We start from the raw sequence: 26,577 nt of genomic DNA, 5'->3' as shown, positions 1-26,577 counted from the left end.
TCGTTCCATTACCACCAGCCAATGTGATGTGTACCATCGTATTCCATTTGATGTTTTCCCTTCCTTTAGAGTCTTAATCATCAATTTCTTCTTGGGTCCTTTAATGATATACTCTCATTTAGGTTTACGTTAGAAAGGATTGATTATGAAAAAAATTAATTAATATAATTGATTTTGAATATAATTAATTATGTTATGTATAATTAATTTAAAAAATTAATTAATAAGATCTATTTTAATTAAAATTGAAAAAGTAGGATTGAAAATCATGTAAAATCATGTTTTTGTAAAAATATATTTAAACACCCATGTTGCATTTAAAATTAATTTTGAATCCAAAATCATGATTTCCTTAAAATATCAAACACTTGTTATACATTTCAAAATTAATTATAAATCTAAAGTCCCAGCTATCTCACAAACTGCCATTATTTTTTCTTCAATTCAATTTTTTAGTTATACTTTTCTAAAAATTATATAAACTATTTCGCAAAACATGTTTTTTGGTTTATAATTGATTTTAGCATGTATAAAGGTGTTTGAATATTTTTAAGAATTAAATTCATGATTTTAGATTTATGATTGATTTTGTCATATATAATATAGATGTTTGAATATTTTTTAAAAAGCCATGATTTTGAATTCATAATTAATTTTGACATATAAGAGAAGTGTTTGAATATATTTTCACACAATCATAATTTTAGCCTTTAAAATAGATTAATTTGGTTATCAAAGGGTAAGGTTGCACAAAAAGATTGAATTGATAAGATTTTGACCTAACATGAAGTCTGGTCCTTTTTATAAAAAGAGTTGAGTTATGCAACCCATAGTTTGATTTGGCCCTAGTAGAACCCGTAATCGAATAGGATTAGGTTGATATAGTAAAATTAGGAGACTAGTCTCGATCTTGTCCAATATCTCATTTGGTTTTTTCCTTTTCATTTATAAGAGACAACAATTTATTTCAACATAATAAATCCAATTAACATAATAAAATTACTTATAATTATATAAAATGTATCTCAACAACAACAATTATAAATCCACAACAATCTCTAGTAAAACCAAAAAGTATTTCAATTACAATACAAATGATTCAAATTGAACAATATTCAACATGTCTAAAGTCCATTACAATAAGTCAACTTAAATTTCACCAATAAAAGGAGAAAATTGATGTCGGTCAATGTTGGAATTCTATCAAATATTCATAATTTTATAAGTATAAAATACAAAAAATTATTAATTATTATTATAAATTAACTTATTGTAATAATAATTACTAAATAAATTATAATTATATTAAATAAATTTATAGGACCAAATTAGTTCATGTAGTCTAGATGCTCAATCTCTTGTCTAGTTCAATCTAAAAAAAGAGTCTGGTCTTTTTTATCTTCTTGATCTCCGAAGGACCAGTTTTTATTTAGGTCGGATAGGATCAAAAGACTCTTGCATAACCATATCAAAGATATCACCTTCACTTAGGTGTGTGTGTGTGTGTGTGTTTTTTTTTTTTTTTTGTGGGGGTTGTTTGTGTGTATCTCAAAGAGGTAAATAATATATTAAATAAATTTATATTTTTGTTTTAAAAAAAATAAAATTATTAAATATTTTTGATAAAGTTTATTGATATGTGAGATTTTATTTAAAAATATTTTATAATTTAGGATGGAGGGAGTGTTATTTTTCCCCACATGAAGTTGTATGATATTATTAATTAAGCTACAAGAAATAATTATTGTCGCTTAATTTCAGAGAACAATAATCTACCTTGGTCGTAATAAAAGGGGAACAAAAACACATGTTACCATATTTAATGTGATTCGTATGCAGGGCGAATACCTTGGATGGATGAAAAATAAGATAGTCACGAGTGAGGCTGTACAAAGAATAGGATGACACTGAATTTCAACCTAACCCAAAGTTCGGTCTCTTTTATGAGAAGGATTAGGTTAGGCAACCTGTAGTCCAATCTTATTCAGTAATAACCAAAAATTAACAGAATCAAACTTGGTCTATAAGATTAGGAGGTTGGTCCTATTAATCTAGTATTCGCTTAGCTTTTTTCCCCCCTTTTCTTCTATGAGAGGCAATAATCAATTTTAACCTAATAAATTCAATTAAGATAGTAAAAAAACTTATAACAACAACAACAACAACAACAATAATAAATCCATAATAATTTCCAACAATAAGAAAAAAGTATTTTTGTTATAATTCAAATAATTTAAATTTATAACTTTAACAAAAATAACACTTAATAAGATTCAACAACACTACATTATAACAATAATTTAGAAACAAACTCAATAAATTTTCATACAATCATCTCCTTAGTATCAATTATACTTGAAGCATTTATCAAAAATAAATTAATTATAATTATAATAAAAAAATTAATACGATTGGACTAGACCAAGTGGTCTGAATGCCTAGTCTCTTGTCCAGTCCAACTTAAAAAAATAGTTTGGTCTTTTCAGTCTTTTTAGTCTTGAAGGACTAGTATCTATATAGATCGAACAAAACTGAGACCATTTCGAATTGAATTAAACTAAATAAGACTGAAGGACTTTTGTACTGCGCTAGTCGCGAGCATGTGACCCTTATATATAGCCCACGAGGGATTGTATCTAGCCTCACATGATCTGCACCTATATCTAATCTAAATCCAAGTATGTATGAATTTGATAGTCTAGCTCTACGACTATGCCCATATACGCGTCTGCCAATTTGCATGATGATAGGGTCCGGCCTTAGGCTCCAATTGAAACCCATGCTTACACATTTTTTGCCCCTAGAAAAAATAAAAAATAAACACCTAATCAAATAAGTTTTTAAATTTTTATACTTTTAAAAATAAAAAATAATTTTTCAAAATAAAAATTACTCTACATTTGATTAATAAAAATTACAATCATTTTGATCAATTTTTATCACAAATCACTGTTATTGATTACCTATAACTATCACTATCAACTTATTTTTTAATTGTAATGTTATTTTTAAATTAACATAACTAAATGAATTTTTATTTTTTAAACAATTTTAAAAACTATATTATTGTTCATTGTGAACAATAAAAGTACTAGGCATATCAGAGAAGTTTAGTCTCAAATGATAACAAAAGATTCTCTTATCACAGTTTACTTGAATGTAAAATATGCAAAGAAAATAAAATAATGAGTATTTGATTAATTGAATGTGTAAGATACAAAATCATAAAAGTTACGAAACTAAAAATGATGCTTAAAACAAATGATGCTAAAAACTATATGAGAATATAGAGTACAAAGCTAAAAGTACAATGAGTGTCAGTGATTGGTTGTTGTTCTATCCTTTTTCTTTATGACCTTTTCCTCTTTTTATAATGCCTTAGTTGAGACAGATGCTTTCATAAAATCCGAAATTTGTTCATGAAATATCAAGGGTTCAATATGCACAGTTCGTGAGATTTATGACATGATCTTCCTATTCGCAATGCATTTTGTTGTAATTGTCAGCTCGTATCTCCAAGATATTCATGGATAATGGCAATAATTTTGAGAGATTCAAGGCTTGTTGAGAACACGGTTTGGCTGAAGATTTCAAGTCTTAAGGAATTTAAAGACCAATGCTTATCTAATCAAGTTGTTCCATTATGATCTAAACTAGCCCCATTGTTGGATTGCTTACTAGCCTGACTATTCAATTATTTGGCCCATTTTTTGCTATAGTTATTATAAACGACGTTTCAACTTTAACCCAAACAATTGCAAAACAATTTTTAAATACAAAAATTAGAAACAAAAATCAAACAAGCGTTGAGATTAAAACTCTCGATTATCACATTTGTTTTAAATATATATATATATATATATATCTTTTATGTTGAGCCCACTGATTAAAAAAATACAAAATAATATAAATTATAATAAGTTTTGATTTCATGTTAGTTGTCAACAAAAATGCTCTTAATTGGTGAATAATTAGAAATGTGTTTGAAATGCTTTGACTTTTGATTATTGTCCTTTGTTGAAGGGTCAAATCAATGCAATTCCATAAAATGACTATATATCAAAGTACGGATTATACCCTCAAATAGTTTAGGTAGTTGTAATAAGTAATAACCAGCACAAACAACATAGTTTGGTATGGAGATTCGTCTTATTTTTTAATGATAAAATGTGCGTGTTGCTTTACCATCACAATATATAATAACATATAAACACCTGCCACTTCTGTTTATTGGGCCTCTTATAGCCTCATACTAGTCTTGTTTGTATGAAAAAAATACTAGTCTTATTAATCATTCTCTCATTACTTATTTACTTTGACAATTATTCCAACTAAAATCATTCTTGAAAGTCATGTTATTATTATACAAACCTGGGAGAAGATTTCAAGTGGATGAAAAGTTATGGATATGTTCAATATCTTAACTACAAAAGTTAAATAAAATATACTCGCTCCAAATTATTTTTTTAGTTCATGAATACAAAATATGAGATATTTCTTATTTTTATTTTTTTTTCATTTCACTCTTGAATTTATTATCCTAGTTTAGTATGTAATATGAAAATACATCACCTCCTTATCATTTTATTGATCAGGTTGATAACATTTTAATTGACTTTTTTACCTGACATTTCTTATTAAAGAATTATTTACATAAATCTGTTCATAATTTAATTCATTATAGATTGTTGGGTTTAAGAGTAAATAAAATTATAAATATAACTAAGTGCGTGTATGGATACATATATAATCAATTTTTTTACTCAAAAAATTAATTTTTTGAATTGGTATCCAAACAAAAATTTAATTGATTTTTTTTAAAAGCTGGCAATTTGAGCTCATGGGAAAAGTTAATCAAAAAGCGTTGAGAAAAATTATAAAAAAAGACCCAAAAAAATTATAAAAATTACACAAAATTTGATAAAAAAAAAAACCAAACTCCTTTATCCTCCCTTCTTTCTTTTTTTTTTCTCTTAGTAAAATTTAAACTTTAAATTTTTAAAAAGTTACTAATATAAGTTTCTGTCAACCATTGTCATCTACTTATCACTTACTATGAAACAATTCAAATAAAATATTAATTGATAAAATAAAATTAATTTATATATTATTATCTTCATTAGTTATTATAAAATTAATGTTTGATATTTAAAAATTTAATTTTTTTTATTTTATTAAATTTATTTAAATTAAAATATATTGAGTTATTTATTTACATAAATTAAATTATTAATATCAATACAATTTAAATTTTTATAATTAATTAAACATATAATTTAAATAATATATTTTACTTCTTAAATAAAATATAACAACTTTCATAATATGAGATACAAGTTTATTAATAATTTAATTTTAAAAGTTAATGTCCTTTATGATAATTTATATAGTTAAAATTAATTTTAAATAAATTATTTAAATATTTTTAATTTTATTAAAATTAATTTTAAAAAAGTATTCAAACATATTGTATTATAATATAATTAATTATAATTAAAATATGTTATTTAATTAATTATTTTATATTCTATTGTGGACAATAAATTGTACATGTGAATTGTCGACAAGTGTGTATCAATCAAATTCCTGTGCCCGGGCTGGGTCGAGCGCTTGGCTCATTTCTAGCTGTGCTTATTCACACACACGCACACAGAGTACACATCCAACATGCACGCAAGCATGTTGATTATTTCTAGTCTTTATCGAGCACTGTGGATCATTAATTAATAATTTTATAATTGCTGTCACGAATTTCGTGTCTATCCCAGCTGATCAAGGGCAGGACAGAGTTTTTAATCGATTTGATTGATTGATCCATCTTTCTACTTTTAAAATCTGAATGAGGTCTTGTCGCATTGTAGTTAGGACAATATATTAGGAGTAAGTCATCCAATCTCTCTATAAATTATTTTTATCATCTTCGTCAGGATTAATATAAAAAAATATAAAGAATAAAATGCATAAAATTTTAATTATATCTCTATATAATAAATTTAAAAATAAAAATAATATTATATTATTTTTTATAAAATACAATTTAAAAAATATTTTTAAATATTATTTAAAAAATTATATCATGATTTATAAATAAAATTAAATAAATATTTTAAAATATGTTTTATAAATGAGATAGGTGGGAGTATTTTTCACCCTACACAGACGTGGCAATTAGGACTAAACTAACAGATGCGTGATGACGTGGTACTGACAGCATAAATAGTTTTCCGCTTTTTATAGATCTATTGAATTCCCAGTGCCTGAGCAGTGATCAATAATCCCCCGCCCTTGCATCTTTCTCCAAAATATATGATATTTTTAATTGTTTTTACAAGGCTTGAGAAAAGTAATTAAGAGTGGCTTGTACAGTTAAATGAGAAAAAAAAATATCACTATTTTTCGAGTTTATCCCCTAATTAAAATCAATCTATATATCTTAATTATCTTTGATCACTTTTAGACTGAGAAACTCATAAATCACAACTACAGTGTCGTTGTCATTCACAGTGTTGTGCTATGTGTGCAGATTAGGGGTGAATAAAACCAAATTAAAATTAAAAATTGTATCAGATTGAATTAAATTTGGTCAATTTAATTATGTGGTTTGATTTGATCTTCTTTTAATAAAAATTTTAATTGATCAATTCGATTATGTATATAGTTTTCTTTTTATATTTTTAAAAAGATGAATAAATTTTAATTTAGGTAAATAAGAAATATTTGTCTATCACTTATAGTAGTAGTATTTTTTTGTTTAAAGCGATATTCTGTTTTTTACTTTTATAATTTAATTTTTAATGCAACAGTATTGAGTTTTATTAATTTTTTCATGAATTATAATATAAGATTGTTATTTTTTTGCTGGGCCTTCAACATTAAAATAAAATATGAACAATTAGAGTTTATACACCTAAATCAAAGATTATGAACTGAATAAATTGATCAAATCAAATCAATACAATTTAGTTTAATTAAATACTTTGATTTGATTAAACCTAATTTTTTTATGTAATTCAGTCCATTAATTTTAAAAAAAATAGAATTGAACCGGTTGAATACTCATCCTTAGTGCAAATCAAGGACTTTAACTATTTGTAAATTAATTTAAATTATCACTTTTATAGTATCTTTAAGCTATCTAAACTTAATTTGGGTTACTATTCTATTAGTAGAAAGAGGGTCTCTTCACTTTTTTTCCTTCCACTTCCCTCATTCTTACCATTCATTAATTTTATTATTTAAAAAAATTATTTAATAAAATAATTTGAATGATGAAGATGAGAGAAATAAAAAAAAATAATAAAAAAATAGAAAGACCTCCCTCCCTCTATTAGCCCTTCGATACTTTGTGTTGATCGCTTGATGACTGCCGTCGATCATTTCCTATATCATTTTGCTTTTCTAAAAAGTATCGATGCCGACTGCAAAAGAGGTAAATCCATCCTCGCAATGTTGTCCTTACTATAACAAAGTAATTTTGTTGACCGGAAATGCAGCGTTCAGGAAACAAGTTTGACTAATACGTGGCAGGTTTGGAAAAGTCCATCAATCCTAGCTTATAATCCACCAACTATTTACCTAAGAATCGGTAATTTATAAAAAAATATTTTGATAATAAAAAAATAATAAAAATAATTATTTTTTCATTCTCCCTTATTTTTTATTAAAAAATAATCCCAAATATTTCAAGTTATTTTTATTTTTTTGTTTATATAGAATAATATTTTGCAATATTTTCAAAATTGAATTAGACATTAAATCGAAAAGGTTAGCAGTTCAAGGTAATAGTCGAATCGTTGACGTAATAATTAAATTAAAAAATTATACATGTATATAAGAATCTAAATATAAGAAGTAAATATAAAATTTTTATTTAATTTTAAAAAATTAAATATTTTAAGTTTGCATCATTATATATATAAAAGTAGGGTTAAAGGCTATGAGATAATGTCATATGTTCATTTTTAAATTTGTTATAATTCTGTACTTTGTGATATCTTTCTGGTGATTCCGTGCTCTGGAATTTGGTTTGGGGTTAGGTTCGGGTTAATTGTTATTTTCTAATATATATAAAATATGTTATTCAGATTTGGAGTTAGATGTGAGATGACTTACTAATTTTTAGATATATGTAAAAATTATTTTTTACCTATTTGAAATTCAAATCTCATCATATTTGAATTCAAATTAATATCTATATATTTAAAGTTTTCATCCACTCTAAAAATATGTCAAAAATTTAGGTTCACATGATTGAGTATATAAATGTAAATATATTGGTATTCAAATTTAAACTAACATTTATCTATTTAAATATTTAAAAAAAAGAATATGTGCTTGAATATTTAGACTATCATCATGATTTTAGAGAATTGTAAATATGATAAAGTATAGATATTAATCTATTTAATAATTTGAATCTCATGATGTTAAATTTCACATATTATAAATTTTATAATATAAATATTAATTTATTTAACAATAAAATATTTAGAACTATCATTTGTTATTTATGGAGAATGTTGAGATATTAAATTTTGAATAATACTAATATGTTGAAAAAGCCCTTGTGAAGTTTGTTAAAATTCAAATACATTAAATATCTATACTCACAAAAATAATTATTTAATATCTATCATTTTAATTTTTAAAAATTACCCCTTAATTTTCTCTCCCAATTCAACCTTGTTCAATTATAAATTTTTAGATTAGGTCAATAACACGTTTCACACCTTCACATCCGTTTTACTTCTCTAATCATGTTTGATTTATTTTTTTTCAACTGTTATTCATACTATCAATGGCTTATACCTCTAAGATGCATGCAATTCGCATCATTAATACAACAAAAAAAGGATTGACGCATTATGGTTAGGGTGATTCATGTTTAGAGATTGTATATTCGAAGAATCCAACGGGTATTGAATTGGTCTTTTAGAATGTTTGAGTAAGTATTTATATTTTTTGTATTTGTTTTTTATAATTTGAATCCCATCAATTACATCCAATATATAATACTTATCCCATCTGTAGGACAACATCATTATAGGGTGGTCGAATCTCTACAGTCATTTGGAAGCCTTTTGTGAGATATTCTGGAGATATATTACATGTCTCCCAATGCTCTTGATCATATCGGACAACAGATAATCCTTACAGGATTAGCTTCATGTTCTTTATGTGAAATTGCATCTTGAGATGGATTCCATCCATCTATCACTTTGAATTTAATTTTGTTAATATTCCAGAACTTACAAATAAAGAAACAATGAATGATAATTACGTTGTTAGTATGTATTTAAATTTTTTAAATTTTTTATTTGAAAACCCTATTTAACATGCTTAAGATAATACCTTATCTTAATTCTTTATTATCAATTCAAAAACTTTAATTGTGAATTGTCCAATATTATTTAACATATAAAGATTGTGTACATATATTAAATAATCTTATTTTATATAACAAGTTCTCGACTATCTTATATAATATATGAAATTAGTTTAAGACAATTAGAAAGTAAAGTAATGACAATTTTATTTAATATGTTAAGTTTTTGAAAATAATAAATTGTTTATTTAACATGTGTGACTTGCATATCAAATAAAATAAATAAGTCTGAAAGAAATATTTGTCCTTTTGAACCAATTTATTTGATAAATTTGGAGTGCGAAGTTAGGTTTGGGATGACATACTATTTTTATTTATTTTTTGTTTTATTTTAACTATATTTATCTATTTGAATTTAAAATTGAACAATTTAAAGTGGATTAATTAAATTATTTTTTATTTTCACACAATAAAAAATTGAATTTTAGTTATATTGTAACTGGTGTGATTTGAAAAATAAAATAATGAAATATATAAATTTATTTATTTTAATCAATTTAAATGGACGTGAAAATTATATAAATTTAGATTTTTCATAAAATACATAAATACATTATATAATTCTAATCAATTAAGATTTTTTAAATTTTTAAATATTTTATTTATATTATTTATATTTGTTGTTTTAGATATTACAAAATAATATTTTTAAATTTAATTATTTTTAACCATGCTTTCCAAAATTATTTTCAATTTAATTTGTTTTATTTTATTTTTAAACAAGAATTTTTGTTTTAAAATTAATATCTTTGAAAATAAATCATTTTATTAAGACACGTTTTTAATAATTGAATTTATTTATTTTTATTATATATATAAATGGCCTTTTTGTTTGTAGATTTTTATTTTATGTATGCAATATTATATGAATTTTTTAAAGTTACCAATAATAGTTTTTGGATGTAATTCTATGATTCATATCAAAATAAAAAAATATTTTAGTTAAATTTTGAATATATGTTAAATTACAACTAATTAATTTCAAATCATATTAACATTTTTAGTTATAAATACATTTCTATTAAAATATTTTAATATTATATTTACATTTTGGATGATAGAAAGTTAGGACTTATATAGCTTATATTATAGTCTAGGGTTTGCATTATTTTAATTATACTTTAAAGTTTATTATTGTCTTTTAGATATTTAATTAAGGTATTTTGTAATATATATATATATATATATATTAGTATAATTAATTTTTTAGTTTAAAAAAATAAAAAAATTATATGAGCTTCGAGCTTAGCCCTAAATCTTATTAATAAAGGTCAAACTTAAAAAAAGTTAAAAAAAGTTAATTCACGAGCTTGAGTTCTTAAAGGCCAAGTTTATAAGAGTAGCTAATTCATATCAATAACTTCATGTACATCTCTTACATGATTTTGTGGTTAGAAATCTAGGCTTTGTTAATAATTTGTGAATACGTTCAAGCTAAATTTTTAAATATTTATAAATAAACTAGAAGGGTATAAATATATATAACATATGTATTTATATATCTAAATTTATTTTAAAATATAATTTTAAATATTTACATTGATGGATTAACATCTTATTTTTTGTAATCAAATTTTATCTTATTTAATTTGAAGATGTATTTACTTAAATTTTAAAGAAGTATTCAATTTCAAATTTTAAAATTTAAATTTACTCCTAATAATTATTTATACTAAATATAATTTAAATTTTGAAAGTTATTTCAATTATTTAAATTAATCTCAAGTATAGAATATTTTAATGAGATATTGTGAGAAAGTTGTATAATTGATTATGCAATAATTATTTTAATATGTAATCATTTGAATACCACATGTCATTTTGTGTATGTTTTAAATTGTGACACATGGTCTCTTTTTGAGTACTCTAAATTAATGTATTCTTTTTTTAGATCTATATAAGTTCAAAAAAAATATAGTTGCCAATATTTAATATAATTTCATAAATCTCAAAAAATTCTACTTGAATTTTAAAACTTCAACCAATATAGTTATAAAGATCTAAAATTTAGATGAAATTATCAAATTCAAATCAAATTTCTCTTCCATTTAGATATCATACCAATTACAAATAAGTGGTGTTACTTACTATTTTCTTTTCACATTTATGAATTTAATTAAAGGTTAAAGGGCAATGTCACTCTAAACATTAATAAAAATTAATTTTGAATGTTAGTTGAACAAGAAATCATTGTAAAAAATTTAAAAACATAGAAAATGACTAAAAGATACACAAAAGAACAAAGAAAATTTTTTTAGTCTCTTTTCTATAATTTTTGAGATTCTTTTTGGTAATTTTTTAGTAAACTGACAATCAAAACTATTATTAATTAACTGTAGGGACAATATTATACTATTTTCAAAGATTAAAGGAGGACATTGTACTAAAAATAAATTAAGAGTATAAAATGCTTTTTGACCCATATTTCAAAAAATAAATTTGTTATTTAACCCTTTAATTAATTTTGTAAAATCCTGGAGTTTTTTTTGCATGACTGATTCATATAAATGTAAGATTTTATTTTAGTATTCTTTTAATAATTTTGTACTTTAAAAATTAAGTTTGATTGTTGATTTGTGAATATATTTAAACTTAATTTTTAAGTATTTATATATACAGAATAAAAAGATGATGGTTATAGTATATCTTCTAACAAAATAATTTCTTATCCATTTTCATGTATATTTAAATCTTTAAAACTTAAATTATTGTGAAGTATTAGAATTTGATGAAATTTCATAAAATTCAATATTTTCATAAGGTTAAGATATTGATTGGCTCTTTTGTAAAGTTCAAACTCTAAAAATGCTAATATTTTCCAATTAAATAATGTTATTTATATATGCTTAGTAAAAATAGTATTAATTAATTTAATGATATTTTTATGTAACTAACCATTTTATTTAATTATTAAATATTAGGATTTGAAATTCAAATATGTTATCAAAATAAGTTAAAAGTGCAAAACACATTGACCAATTAAATGTAAAAAAAATTACCTTTAAAACATATCTTTGGTAAAATAATTTTCCTAAATTAATCATAACTTTGAGGAGTATTTAAAATTTTGACATGCTATAATTTGATTAGGATAATTTAATAATATTGGTCAATATATTCAACTATTTTGGATTGCCAATATAATGTAGTTAATAATAAAAAGACTTTAAATTATTAATAAAAAAGTCTTTAAGTTTAAATTTGAAATTTTAAGCTAGATAAATTAAAATTTTAATATATGATGATTAGAAAAGATTGTCAATTTTAATTTAAATTTTTATCCATGTATATATTATAATAATTAAAAAAGTAGAATACATTAACTTCTCTTCTAATTTACTTTCATTAAAAATACATCCTTTTTATTTTTTAAACATACAAGAACCTTTCCTATAATTAATAATTTATAAAAAAATCTTCTTTCTATTTTAAAATTTTTAATTTCATTTATTCAATTATTAATTAACAATTAAGTCATATATTGGATCAAAATGTAGATGTTCTGTAGCAATCATTTAATATATCTAAAAAAAATTTAATGCACATATTTTTTAAACATTTTAATCATATTTTAAACTTTTTAGTTTTTAAAACTTATTTATTTAATTATTTTTTAAAATATAAATAAACAAGTTATCTAAAATAATATTTTAAATATGTATATGCAAAAAGCTTAATGAAAAAGGGAAGTAATGCATAATGAGAATAAGTTAGTTAGTATAATTTATGCTTTATTTTGTTTAAATTTTATTAGTTTGATCACAAAATTTCTAAATTACTTAGTTTAAAATTTCACATTTAATTATTTAAAGTTCCTTAACTTGAGGAGGGGAGAGAATATACACATATATTACAAGGGAAAATTAATACTTTTAAATTGTTTAATATAATTAAAATTTAAAAATCAAAGTATTTTAAAATCTTTAATTGAATATTCCTAATGGGGCTAAAAAGTGGAGTAAAGTGTAGGCCTTAAAATCAAAAGAGAGATTTGTGTAATTTTAAAAAAATGGAGGGAGAAGATTGTATTTTACTCTAATTAAAATAAACGGTATTGGCTACCATTTTATTCTAGCTATATGTTATACTAATCAAATAAGGAAGATTAATTTAATTAGGTGTTGGAACAAAATGATAAAGTTTGGAAGAGGAATGATTGAATAATTAAAAAATAAAAAATTTATAAAATAAAAAATTATAAGCGAGTTAGCTCGTAGGTTAGCGGATTTAGGTTAAATGGTGCAAGTCAACTATGATTGCATATAATTTTGGATTTGCATTTGTATGAAATGTGTGTTGACTGGGGTATTTTAGCTTGGAATGTATGTTGCAAGATACATGGGAAGTGTGATGCTAAGATAATGATACAAGTACATGCTTATTGATTAGCATATCAATTAGGATGTGCTATAATGAATTGGCCAAATTGAGTAAAGCATGATGCATGATATGTCTGACCCCATTTTGAATGAATTCAGGGGAACGAGTTGCTTAAATTTTGTATAAGTTGTATGTTTGATAATATATCTATACATTTAGGTGTAAATGGGTCAATTGGATGTGGTTTAAGTCTTAGATAGAGTTAATGGCACAAGTTTGATGGTTTAAAAATTTAGATGCACGAAAACAACATAAAAGTAGTCATTTGACATTTAGGTGTTTAATTTTCAAATAAGATATTGGATTGAGATAAAATTTATATCATTAGTTAGATTATCAAACAAGTTTTGTGTGGGCATTGAAATTATTTCAATTAGATATTAGACAAAGAAATGGCATATATCAAAATTTGGTCTTTAAGGTGCTGTCATAACAACTCAAAGCTATCACGACTGATGTTGTGCACTGCAGTGCAAGGTGTGCACACCACAATGCATGACATAGAAAGGATAGGCATGGCTCTTTATGTCATTTGTCGTGACACTTGAGCTGTGGCACAATAGTCATTTTAGGACAAAATGACTATTGTGTCCCTGTTATCTTGAATGGTTATATGTTGTGCTTTTTATGCTTTCTATGATTTGAAAACTCTATAGTTTGAGCTCAAACATTATTTCAAAAGGTTTATAAGGTTCTAAATGTTTTCAAAGTTTTTAAACTATTTTTAACCCTTTTTGATTATGGGAATTTAAGGGTTAGATAACTCCTAATTTTCTTTGTATGATGTAAATGTAGTTGTGCTGATAATGTCAAAGTGGACATTACAATTTCATCTTCATTGTCCGCCGCCCTTACAATTTGGATCAACATGAAAATCTTTGTGTTGTTAATTAGACCTACTTATCGAAGTCTTCTCTTGATTGGTCATCACATGAAAAAAAGTCTTAAATAAGTTAAAAAATTTTTAATGCCATTTAAACAACTTTGCATACACAAATCCTAATCTCAAGTGTATGTCACTTGGCCCAATTTCATTCTAGCCTGTCATCCCAAATGATATTCTACTCTTAAAAATTCATCTATCAAAATGAGTTGTAAATATTGCTTTATAACATGGATATTTAACCTAGATAGAACAAGTTTTCATAACTCATAAAGTCCAGTCATCCCAAAGCAAGGAACTTCCTCCTCCAAATATCCAAGATTCATGTAAAATAGAGTATTAATTTTATCAGTAATTTCTTGAAACAGGAGACTCTTTTACTCTAGGGTAGTATAAAGAGCTAGATGATAAACAGTCAGAGTAGAAAGAAGATACATTAGCGTGGCATTTAAAAAAGAAAAAAGATACTCCAATATATCATCAGGGCAGGAGTGTATTTACAAGACAAAGAAATGCTAACAAAAGATGCTATTCGACAATTGCCACCACTTGGCGTGCTTTTTAGTCTTGCTCTCGCTTTTCAGTATGCTTTGGTCACACCTATAAAAGGAATGAGGAGGTCTGTAAGGATTATTGAAGTTCGAAATAAAATCAGTTTGCTCTACTTATGTCTTTCTCCAAAATTCTTTCTTTCCTATATTTTGTCAGATTCTAATATTTATAAAGGAGAATTACATACACATTTTAAATAAAAAAATTAATTATTATAAAATTTATTAAAAGTTATTAACAAAAGTTGTTAATGGTTTGTGTTGTCAATGATCTTAATTCACTTATTAACTAATTTTATAGTAATTAATTTTAAACTTTAATATTATTCTCTCTATATCTTTAAAAGATTGAATAAATAAATAAATAAATTTAAAAGTGATTTTTTAAAGAAGAAAATAAATATCAAAACTGCAGTAAAATATTAAATTTTTTAAAGAAGAAAATATGAGAAAGCGGCCCAAGGTCGGCGTTGGGAAAAAGAGTATTCGGAGTGGGTGAAGCAGGGAAGACTAGAGAGGAAGGCCGGACTGGTGGAAGATAGCGGGACTGAGAGGGGAAGGCTGGTCAGATGGAGTTGCGCCACGCCCCCTCCCCTGGAGAGGGAGCAAGAGAGAGCAGAGCTTGAGTTCGGGACACAAGATTGTGGGATTGGAGAAGAGAGATTCACATATTAGTTCTCCTTCTCATGTTGCAGGTCTTTCATTTGACCCTGGAAGCATGTGTATAATGCTGGAGAGAAGGGCAGAACGGAGAGAACGAATCTACATGCGTTTAAACGGGGTTTTTCTGCACGGAAAAGCTACAACATTCCACTTCTATCAAACGTGCGATGGGAGACCAAAATCGTGGCACACCATGATAGTGCAACGTATATCCAAACAGACCCGTATACGTGACTCTATTTTCACCCTCCTCTACGCAACCAAATCCTCTTCTTTGCTTGCCCTTTTCCTCTTTGATTTCTTCTCCGCTTGGATTGAATTCCGTAGGTTAACCTCATTTTCCTAACTGGTTTAGACCCCTTAGTTATTGAACATTCAGTGGCTCCGTCCTGTTTCGTTTCTGGGTGGCTTTTTTTTTTTTTTTTTGGGGCTCCCCATCGTCTGCTTTTTCCTTCCCTCTAGCCCAAATCTCCTTGGTTGCTGGTGTATGTTCCAATATTAAAATAGTCTGCCAAAAAAAAATAATAATAATGATAGAGCAAAATGAGGGGTCTGCAGAGCCATCTCTTGCCCAGCAATTCGGCTTCTCCAGGAAGAAGTCCTTGAAGAGGAAGGCCCAAAGAGCATTCAATAAGAAGGCTAACTCAGTTGATGTGCAGGCAGAGGATTCAACAAGAATTCATAATGACAAAAGTGATCCTAGGGTTAGCATTTCATTTTTTGATTATTCAGTGGAAAATTTTTTCAAAGCCATGGGCATGATTGATAAGCTTTGTGGGGAAGAGGTGGATTCTTATTTGGAGCAGAGTGAGATTCAGAGACTTTCTGCCTCTGTCACTTTCTTGAGGTAAATTCTATGTGCGTGTTCATTTAATATTTATTTTATTTTATTTTTTTGTCTTGCAGTAGCTGTAATTATTTGTCTCTGAGCACGAGATATAAATGTCTTAGTTGCTGGTTCATTTATCTCGTTAACATTGTTATAATTGCTATAATTTTTTTCATGTTTCAGTATTCTGCACACTTGGTATACATGAATTCTAGTTATGCATTACTTTATCATTTCTTGAGCGTCTATAGGAAAGTTGTGAATGAGCCGACCAAAGTTAGTATTTTCTCTTTTTAATATTGAATTCCTTCCTTGTCTCTTCTCTAGCTGCACCAAGATATGGTTCGACCTGAGCTCTGTTAAACTTATTATTATTATTTGTGGTATGAATCATATTTTCTTTGTTTATGAATTTTTTTCTCTGCAATTTTATATACACTGACTATTCAGAACTTAATCAGCTCAATTTCTGGGGCGTCTTCTAGCTGCATTTCTTAGATTCTTAGATTAGGGAAGCCTGGGCTGCCCTAGTTTGTCTAAACCTTCTAGATAGTTACAGATTGTTGCTGAAGTTTTTTCCTATTCAAATGTTAGCAGTCACACTTGCCATAAAGATAAATGATAATATTCACAAATTATCATGTTAGGTGGTTTAATTGGAGAAAGGCTAAAGGAGCTATTTGCAGTCATAAGATACCTAATAAACTTAAAGAAAAATTTGATTGAATTACTATAAGAGCAGTAATATTTTATAATAGTAAATGTTGGGTTTTAATGGAACAGTAAGAGCATAAAGTTGGAGCAACAAAGATGAGAATGTTGAAATGGATGTGCAGATATACACGTAAAGACAAAATTCGAAATGAGCACGTGAGGAAAAAAGTGGACGTTGCACTTGTTGAAGGAAAAGTGGTGGAAAATCATTTTAGATGGTTTGGACATGTACAAAGAAGGCCACAAGAGGCACTTGTGAGGGGAGCGGAACGGATAATTTTGAACTCTATCAAGAAGGGTAAAGGAAGGCAAAAGAAAACATTTTTGAAAGTTGTTAATCGAAACATTTTAATAAACAATATTTCTAAGAGCTTAATAAATGATATAGCATGATGGTGTTATATAATTCATGTAACTGACCTCACCTAGTGGGATAAGGCTTGTTGTTGTTGTACTTGCTAATGTGGTCATAAATTGATCGCAATTACAGCTTGATGGAATAAGTGGATTACTTTTATCAAATTACATTTCCCATTTAAAAATTAAAAAAGAAAGACTCGATTGTGTAGCTTAAGAGAGGGATGTGTATCATTTAACTTTCACTTTTATTCTAATTTATATGTGATGAAGGGGTGTGCTTTCTGTTATACCCCCACTGCTTTTTATTATAAGAGAAACTACTCTATGTTTCATTGTTTTTTATTATAAGCAAAACTACAAATTTCAAGAGGCATTAATTACATTTTTCTTTTTTTTGGGTCCAAATTATCCCTCATAAATGGATAGCATCATTAAATTATAGAAAAAAAAGTAAACATTAATTATAAGGGCATTTTAGTCCAAATATTTCAATTTTAGGTATAATTATTAGGAATAACTAGCTTTCTTAAATTGTGTGAGTTGGTTGAAATTCTCTTATATTTGAAAGCAAAGGCAGTATCCTTTATTTCTTTTGCTTCTTAAAATGTTGATTTTGTTATTGCATAAAGAATGTGAAACATATATGAACAGAGAATGGAGGCATTTTCAGTATGAACCTAGAAGTGTTAAGTTTGCTCGTGGATTTGGAAACCCTGAGGCAAAAGATGTAATCAACTGTATAAACTTACCTCAATTTTCATCTGCTGCCATTCCTAAGGTACAAGCTAATCTTTATTGTCCTTCTCTTTTCTTTTGGTTTCCTAAGAATGATCTTAGCTACACAAGATTCCTGATTTCAATTACATTTCAACTCACATTGTCTTTATGTGTAGTTTTAGTGTTGCAAATATTTATGTCCATCCTGTGTTTCTGTTTTTGCATGATATGCAGGAGGGGCTACTTGGCGATGTCAGATCTCATGAATCAAGGTATAAATGAGATTTTGACCATGTCGTTTGGTCAATGACATTGCTATTCTGTTATAGCATACACTTTCACTAATTTTAAAGTATATGATCTTTCATCCTGCTAGTGAGTTACTGTGTTATTATTCAGTTACAAGTCATCATCTAATTTAGCTTAACACTTCTAGTCTTGTTGCTGCAGAGATTCTGTATTGTATGTTGGGGGTCCTGTGTGGGCATTGGATTGGTGTTCTCAGATTCATTTGAAGCCTGATAGTTCGGTTAAATGTGAGGTACATGCTTTCTATCTTTCTTTACAGTATCTTTTTAGTCTGCCTTTTATTAGCATGTGGTATAGAGATACCCTAAGCTTTGGTCTTCTGATACAAATTATTGAGAAAGAATTACTTGAAATACCTGAGATGAATTTCTTACTGATGTTTGTTTTAGTTTCTTGCTATTTCTGCTCACCCACCTGGAGCTTCTTATCACAAGATGGGTAGCCCACTCACTGGTAGGGGTCTTGTACAAATATGGTGCCTTTTAAATAGCAGCAAAATCAATGAAGAAGCATGGCCTCCTCCAGGGAAGAGTAAAAGAGGACATAAAAACAAGGGAACTGGAAATGACAATTCAACACAAATAAAAAGGGCAAGAGGAAGAGCTCGAAAAAATCGAATTGAAGTAGCAGTGACTGATATGATTTCTGAGATTCATTGTGCTCAGGCTCTTGTGCCAGATGGAGTTTTAGAAAATGTTAATGAGGTATGTCCTCCTGCAGAAAAGAGCATACAAGATCCTGCCAAAAGTGGAGCCCCACATGAAAAATTAACTCAAGTAAAGAAGCGTAGAGGAAGACCTAAAAAGAATTCAAATGAAGCAGCAGTGAGTGATTTGAATTCTGCGGTTGGTTGTGCTCAAGCTCTTGTGCCAGATGGAGTTTTAGAAAATGTTAATGAGATATGTCCTCCTGCAGAAAAGAGCATACAAGATCCTGCCAAAAGTGGAGTCCCACATGAAAAATTAACTCAAGTAAAGAAGCGTAGAGGAAGACCTAAAAAGAATTCAAATGGAGGAGCAGTGGGTGATTTGAATGCCGGGATTCATTGTGCTCAAGCTCTTGTGCCAGAAGGAGTTTTAGAAAATGTTAATGAGGTATGTCCTCCTGCAGAAAAGGGCCAACAAGATCATACGAAGAATGGAGTCACAAATGACAAATTGACTCAAATAAAGAAGCGTAGAGGAAGACCTAAAAAGAATTCAAAGGAAGTAGGAGTGAGAGATCTGAATCATGGGAATCAACATGTGGAGGCTCTAGCAGTTCAAATTCCTGAAAATTCTGCTGAATTTTTTGCAGATGGAGTGCCTAGCAATTGTGAAGAATATAGTTTGCAACCAGGCTCTAATGCCATGTGCAAGTGCTCTGACAAATCTGTATCTGCATGCACCACTATGATGGAAAAGCCCATTAGAAGTAGTAGGTTCGAAACTAATTGTAGGGAAGGTAAGTTTAGCCATGATAGAAGTCCCCCGCTGTTGGCACAGCATGAGGATGATGTAAATCAACCAACTTGTAGCTCAGAAGTGCATCTTGGCAGAGCTACTGGTTCTATTCCAGAATATGTTGCTTTGCCTAGAATTGTGTTATGCCTAGCACATAATGGGAAGGTAGCATGGGATGTGAAGTGGCGACCTTCTAATCCTTCTGATTCCATTTGCAAGCACAGAATGGGATATCTTGCTGTCTTGTTGGGCAGTGGATCTCTAGAAGTGTAAGATGTTTGAAATGAATTGCCAACCACTTTTTTTTGTTTGTTTGGGTCTCATTCTGATGTTCATAGTGGTGCTTTGCAATTTATCTTCCTATTGCTTGAATAAGGCATCCTTGTTTTACGTTCACTGTGCAGTTAGAAACCGCAAAAAACCATGATAATTTAGGTCTGTTTGTACTGAATATCATTGCTAGATTTGCAATGTAACCATGGTAATTTAGGTATTTTTGTACTGAATATCGTTGCTAGATTTGCAATTTTTAAAATTTGATTTTACCAAAGGAAATGCAGATTTGAATGTTAGATTTGTACTGTGTTAAAATTTAAAAAAGGTTCGATGAAAAGTTGAATGAAACATAATGGATACTTAGTAAAAAGAGAGAATTAGTGTTTGGCATTTAGAATAGTCAGTGTTGGACGTAAGTATTGTGCCCTCATTTTTATCATTTTCAGGTGGGAGGTACCTAGTCATCTCGCATTAAGAGCAATTTATAAGCATGAAGAGTCCACAGATCCAAGGTTTATAAAATTGGAGCCTGTATTTAAATGTTCAATGTTGAAGCGTGGTTGCTTACAAAGGTATGCTGCTAAACCTGCTTCTTGCTTTTCATTAGGGTTATCAGTTAACCAAAATTTTTGTAGCCAACTCATGAATTAGCTGAGCATAAAATTATTTTTGTTTGTTACAAATCAACAAAACAAGTTAAAGGTGAATAATTTATAAACCTGATTGATGAATAAAACAAATTTTATGATATGTGATGCTTAAGCAGTACTTGTTATTGAACTTTTATGGTCAATCCATCAGTTTTTTTAATAATATTTTTGAATTATTTATGTATGTGGTTAAATTTGCTCCATTTGCTATGTCTGACAGCATCCCGTTGACTGTGGAATGGTCTGTTTCACCACCACATGATTATCTGCTTGCTGGGTGCCACGATGGAACGGTATTATATATCTACATTGCATTAATTGCCTGCTCTTGAGTTATTTGTGCCTTGTCTTCTTGGATAGATGACCATCTTACTTAGCTATTAGGAAAATTTGTCTTTGAAGATTTATGTCAGAGGGGAGTAATAAGAAAACATCTAGAATGTTTCCTCTCAATAGTTATTCTGATTCTTGTTTTCATCAATATAATTTATATTTGTTTTCAGCAACATCAATCAGTTAAAGGCATGTAAGTAAATCTTCATTGGAATGTTGCATTTGACAGTACGTCACAACTAGTGCAATTTGATTATATCCAGGTCGCTTTATGGAAATTCTCAAGAAGTACCTCACCGAAATGTGATGGTAACATTCTTTCCCTTGATTTGGTTTGTTATGATGGGTTCTGGTTGAGAAGCAAGCTTGTTAGATAAGCTTCATTTTTTTTTTCTTTTTGGCCAAATATTAGATAAGCTTTATTGCTGATTGTTTCATGTTCATCTGCAGATACAAAGCCATTGCTTTGTTTTGCTGGTGATACAGTTCCTATTAGAGCAGTTGCATGGGCTCCATTTGAAGGGTCAGTGATGATTGAAACTTCAAGGCTTGTTACTTAATTGCATTCAGTATATTTAAGTGTTTTTATCTCTTAGCTTTAGAGGATTTAATTGAAAAAAATATATTTATATTTTAAAATCATCTTAACTTCTTACAGATTATGGTTTTTTTTTTTTTTTTACTTTTGGTTCCTTTCTCTAACTCTTTTCTTTTTGCTTAATGGAATTGACTTGAAGTTGTGCTCCATCCACATACAATCTAATCACCAAGAACTGGCTCAAATATGTACTCCGAAATCCATGGGGAGCTTCATTTGCTCATTTTGGTTTATATTTGCTCAGATAGTATAATTTCTTATTCTGCATTTATTTAAAACTTGTAAGAATATGTTGTTTGGCAAACTGATGGTCCAATGCATGCTTTTTTATCCCCCAAAAAGTAAAAGGAAGATTTCTCAAAGAAATAAGCCAATGATTTACTACGCTGGCAAAATAGCTAGATATCAGAAATTATCTTTTTGTACATCTTTTGTTCATTGATATCTTACATTTCTAATGTTGAGGAGGGTTTTTTTTTTGCCTTTTAATTTTGTCATAACTTTCAGCGATCCAGAGAGTTCAAATATTATATTAACTGCTGGGCATGAAGGCCTGAAGTTTTGGGATCTACGGTAAGTATGATTTCTTGATTTTATTGCTTTATTTTCTTTTTACTTTACGAAAAGAGATTTGAAATAATTTTGTTGCATTATCTCTTAGAATGCTTTGTGTACTGAAATAAATAATTTTTTAATATTGTTGAACTGAGTTATGTGTCAAATTTCCCCATTATATGTCGTTCGCACTGAAGAATGCTACTAAAAAAGATCAAATGATATGCATCAAAATGGAAAATATAGTGACAATATCCCGTTGAAGAAAAAAAATTGAATTGCTTTGTAGAAATTATAGTCCATGAACTTTTTTGACAGTCTTGTGATTACATTTATTGTGGGTGAGATCGTCCAATAGAATTTCAGGTGCAGAAGGCGTCTGGCCGGAAACAAAGCTGAAATTTCCCTGGCCTGCTTCATATTTTTATGAACGCACTAGAAATATACTGTAGGCATGATGTGTAAAGGAATGAGCTACAGGGTAATCAACCTTCCATATTGCAGTCTCTAAACAAAATCAAACAGACACAGAATTCACCAAGAATAATGACAGATAATCTCTAGCTTTTGAGAGACTAGAATCTCTCCCCGGGGAAAATGCTTCCAAAAAGGATTTTTAGCCCTCCAATTATTGCTTTGGTTCTTCACAACCATTTGGCCACACAACATCTCTCCTCCACTACTCTCCCATGGCCTACCCTTTGTCCCTTTGGACTTCTATTCTTCCCTGGCTTCGCTTGGAGCAAAGTCCTATGGGCTGAATTAACACTTGTGCCAGGTCAGCGAGCCCATATCATGTTAATGGGCTGAAGTCAAGTGGTTTCATTTCTTTATTAGCTTCCAGTATTGTTAGTCTATTTTGAATTCACGTTCCTGTAGTTTCCTTTTTTATTTAGGTTAATTGGTCGGTTGTCCTGTGGCCTACATCCTCTTATTTGTAGCAACTATTGTTTTGAAATAAACAAGAATTTCCAAAGCTATTATTTTCTGAAAATCTTCTCTGGCAATGAAGTGGGAATTGCACAAGTTTAACCGGAAAGGTAGTGTTTCATTATATTGTCTTTATGTCCATATGCAAAGTAATGAGTAGTTTTGCTGTTTCCTCGGGTATAAAAAGACAAACATTGATACTTCATCATTTCCTAGAGATGAATTTTTTTAGCCTTAGGGTTGGTTCAACTTGTCTGTCACGGTAATATCTGTAGTACTCAAAATTATGCTGTTTGCAGTGATCCATTTTATCCGTTGCGGAAGCTCCATCCTGTTCCAAGGATCATATATAGTCTAGATTGGCTGTCAAACCCAAGGTAGCTTATCATTTTAACTGCATCAAATGCTATCCAGTCTTTCTATTATGGTAATCTCAGGATAATTTTGTTTATATATGCTTGTAGTTGCATTATTATGACTTTTGAAGATGGAACGATGAGAACCCTTAGCCTGATGAAGGCTGCAAATGACCTACCTGTGAGTGGTAAAAGAATAAGTGGAAAAAAACAGCCCGGATTGCATAGTTCCTCTCGTTCATCCTTTGCTATTTGGAGTGTTCATGTATCAAGAATAACAGGTACCATGTTTACCACGCACTGTTTTTGTGACTTCTTCATTATTGTATCTCATGAGCCTTGTATCATGTATTGCAAAGTAAAGCCTTGTATCATCACTCAACTCAACTTCTAAGAGTGCAGCTAAATTGTGTAATTATTAGTCTGTTCTTACAGCTGTATTGCCATTATTTTATTGCAGGTATGGTTGCTTATTGTGGTGCAGATGGTTCTGCCGTCCGTTTTCAGGTTAGTCAAACATTTTTCAGGAGATTCCACCTGTAATTACCACCATCATTTCTTCATGATCTTTAAATGATGATGTTTATATGATTTGGTCTTGTAACTACTAGAGTATAATTTATATAAATTTAGTTTAATCTAGCTACTCAATCTGATAAGGGGATGTGCTTGTTTGTTTGTGGTGTCCCCCCACCCCCTCTTCTATGTACCATCTCAAGATGGAACTATTTGTAAATTTGGGATAGGCTTAGTTGGCCTGTTGTGACTGGCTCCTCGTGCCTTTGTACTGTTGATTTTTGTATGAATGGATATCCGGTTGGGGGGAAAAAGGAAATAAAGAAACTAGCAGCCAATCTTAACTATAGATAGTACTGAAATTGCAATTGTTGAAGTTCAGGGCTGCTTGTGTCTCGTATTTGGCTTGAACATTTTCTTAAAAAGGTTGAGATAATTTGGCTCATGATTTTAGTGCAGGATAAGCCTAATTCTTACTCCATCTTTTGGGCTATAGATTTTTAGATGGCTTATACTTATACTTCTTTATTTTGCCAAAACTTTTGCACGGCTTTCAATAAATCGTTTGTAACTAAATTTTTAGCTAGAAGTAATATTATGAGAGCAGTTTTGTTGGCATGGAATAAAAGGGAAGCTGAAATTAAAATTCTGTTTCCCTGCCTCTCCCCGATTTCTTTCTTCTGAGCTTTGCTTTCATGTATTCAGCTTACTGCTAAGGAAGTGGAGACAGATCATGCCCGCAATCGGGTCCCCCACTTTCTTTGCGGGTCACTCTCAGAGGAAGAATCGGCACTCACTGTTATCACTCCTGTATCAAATGCCCCTTTCCCAGTGAAGAAGTCTTTTGACAAGGGTCGGCATGCTGCATCATCTTTCCGGGGATTTTTATACGAGTCAAATGTAAATGGGAATGTGAATACTCAGATGATGACAGATTGTAATTCTAATCCTGATTCTCAAGCTTTAGGTATGCCCCTGGCAAATTTTGGTTCCATACAAATATTGATTAGCTAGTATAGTTTCACTTGAATATTTACGGAATCTTCAATTTGTTTCAGTACTCTATAATGGTGACAATTCGGGTTTGGAATTGGCTCCTGAGGAAGCACTGACTGCTACGCAAAGGCCCAACAAACCAAAATCAAGTGGTAGCAATAAGAAAAAACCGTTAGATAGACAAGCTTTAGTGTGTATAGATGGTGAGAGTGGAGGTGATCTAGAAGGTGATAATGAAATTAGCGGAGGGAGTGTGCCTGAAGCTTTTCCTCCCAAAATAGTAGCTTTGCATAGGGTGAGATGGAACATGAACAAGGGTAGTGAGAGGTGGTTGTGCTATGGAGGAGCAGGCGGAGTTGTTCGATGCCAGGAAATTGTTTTGTCTGATATTGATAAGAAATATGCCACCAAGAGATGAGTAATGTTATCAACCTATATAATTGGGGAGTTAAGGTGATTACATCCTTCATGATCTGTGTATAGCTGCACATTCTGTGGTGGGTTAATACTTGCTTTGGAGGTCTACGAGGCTGGTTAGGTGGGCATCTTCTGCATCTTCGATGTTCTTTTCTTGCCCACGGCAAACCTTCCGCTTCCTACATCCGTACAAGAAATTAAGATTTTCAGAGACGTCCATTCTTGGGGGGGCCAACAAATGCGGAGATACAGTCTGTAATTTCCTCAGTTGCCCGCTGTGCGTTGTCCATCTCCGATTTTTCGTTTTCATAGTTACTGCCGTTGTTTCCATCTCTAAACTGGGAGGGATTTTCATGTACAGGATTTGAGAAAACATTTCACTTTCCAACGCATGTGATATTCGGATTTAAAAAAAAAATACAAATATTTGAATATTTAGAAATTACTTATGAATGATGGACTTGGAATTAATCCTGTTTTGTAATATTACTGAAGAACCAAGTATTAAATCCAATTTATCTAAGAAATGCTGTGAATAAGTGAGTGTTTGGATTAGAAAATTTGTAACTGAGGTTAGGAAATTGAAGTTGGTAGAAAAGTTTGTAATTATAACATGATTTTGTTTAAATTTTTTTTAATAGTCAGTTGAATAAATTAAAATTTATTTAGATGACTAGATTTAAAAATTAATTGAGATATATAATGATAAAAATAAAT

General features: G+C 28.9%; 1 protein-coding gene across 1 annotated transcript; it reads left to right on the top strand.

Moving 5' to 3' along the window:
* Positions 1-15,671: 15,671 nt before the first annotated feature.
* LOC129313686 (uncharacterized) lies at positions 15,672-26,313 on the top strand. Its single transcript, XM_054956998.1, has 15 exons — positions 15,672-16,709; positions 18,417-18,543; positions 18,717-18,754; positions 18,933-19,023; positions 19,181-20,502; positions 20,956-21,081; positions 21,380-21,452; positions 21,756-21,801; positions 21,943-22,015; positions 22,598-22,663; positions 23,875-23,952; positions 24,040-24,212; positions 24,392-24,438; positions 25,153-25,414; positions 25,506-26,313. The coding sequence occupies exons 1-15, from the start codon at positions 16,393-16,395 to the stop codon at positions 25,859-25,861; spliced, it is 3,195 nt and encodes a 1,064-aa protein (XP_054812973.1). The 5' UTR covers positions 15,672-16,392; the 3' UTR covers positions 25,862-26,313.
* The last annotated feature ends 264 nt before the right edge of the window (positions 26,314-26,577 follow it).

The sequence above is a fragment of the Prosopis cineraria genome, unplaced genomic scaffold, assembly GCF_029017545.1.
Source record: "Prosopis cineraria cultivar Desert tree isolate PC_DT_omini unplaced genomic scaffold, ASM2901754v1 PC1, whole genome shotgun sequence".
NCBI classification, from domain to species: domain Eukaryota; kingdom Viridiplantae; phylum Streptophyta; class Magnoliopsida; order Fabales; family Fabaceae; genus Prosopis; species Prosopis cineraria.
Note: the sequence above shows the minus strand (reverse complement) of the source record. Positions and strands in the feature narration are given on the sequence as shown.

What these genes read in the sequence shown, in the direction of transcription:
- LOC129313686 (XM_054956998.1), top strand. Translation starts at nt 16,393, where the DNA reads ATGATAGAGCAAAATGAGGGGTCTGCAGAGCCATCTCTTGCCCAGCAA. An exon ending in CATCTGCTGCCATTCCTAAG is followed by an intron (nt 18,544 to 18,716) that starts GTACAAGCTAAT and finishes CATGATATGCAG; the next exon opens with GAGGGGCTACTTGGCGATGT. An exon ending in ATAGTTCGGTTAAATGTGAG is followed by an intron (nt 19,024 to 19,180) that starts GTACATGCTTTC and finishes TGTTTGTTTTAG; the next exon opens with TTTCTTGCTATTTCTGCTCA.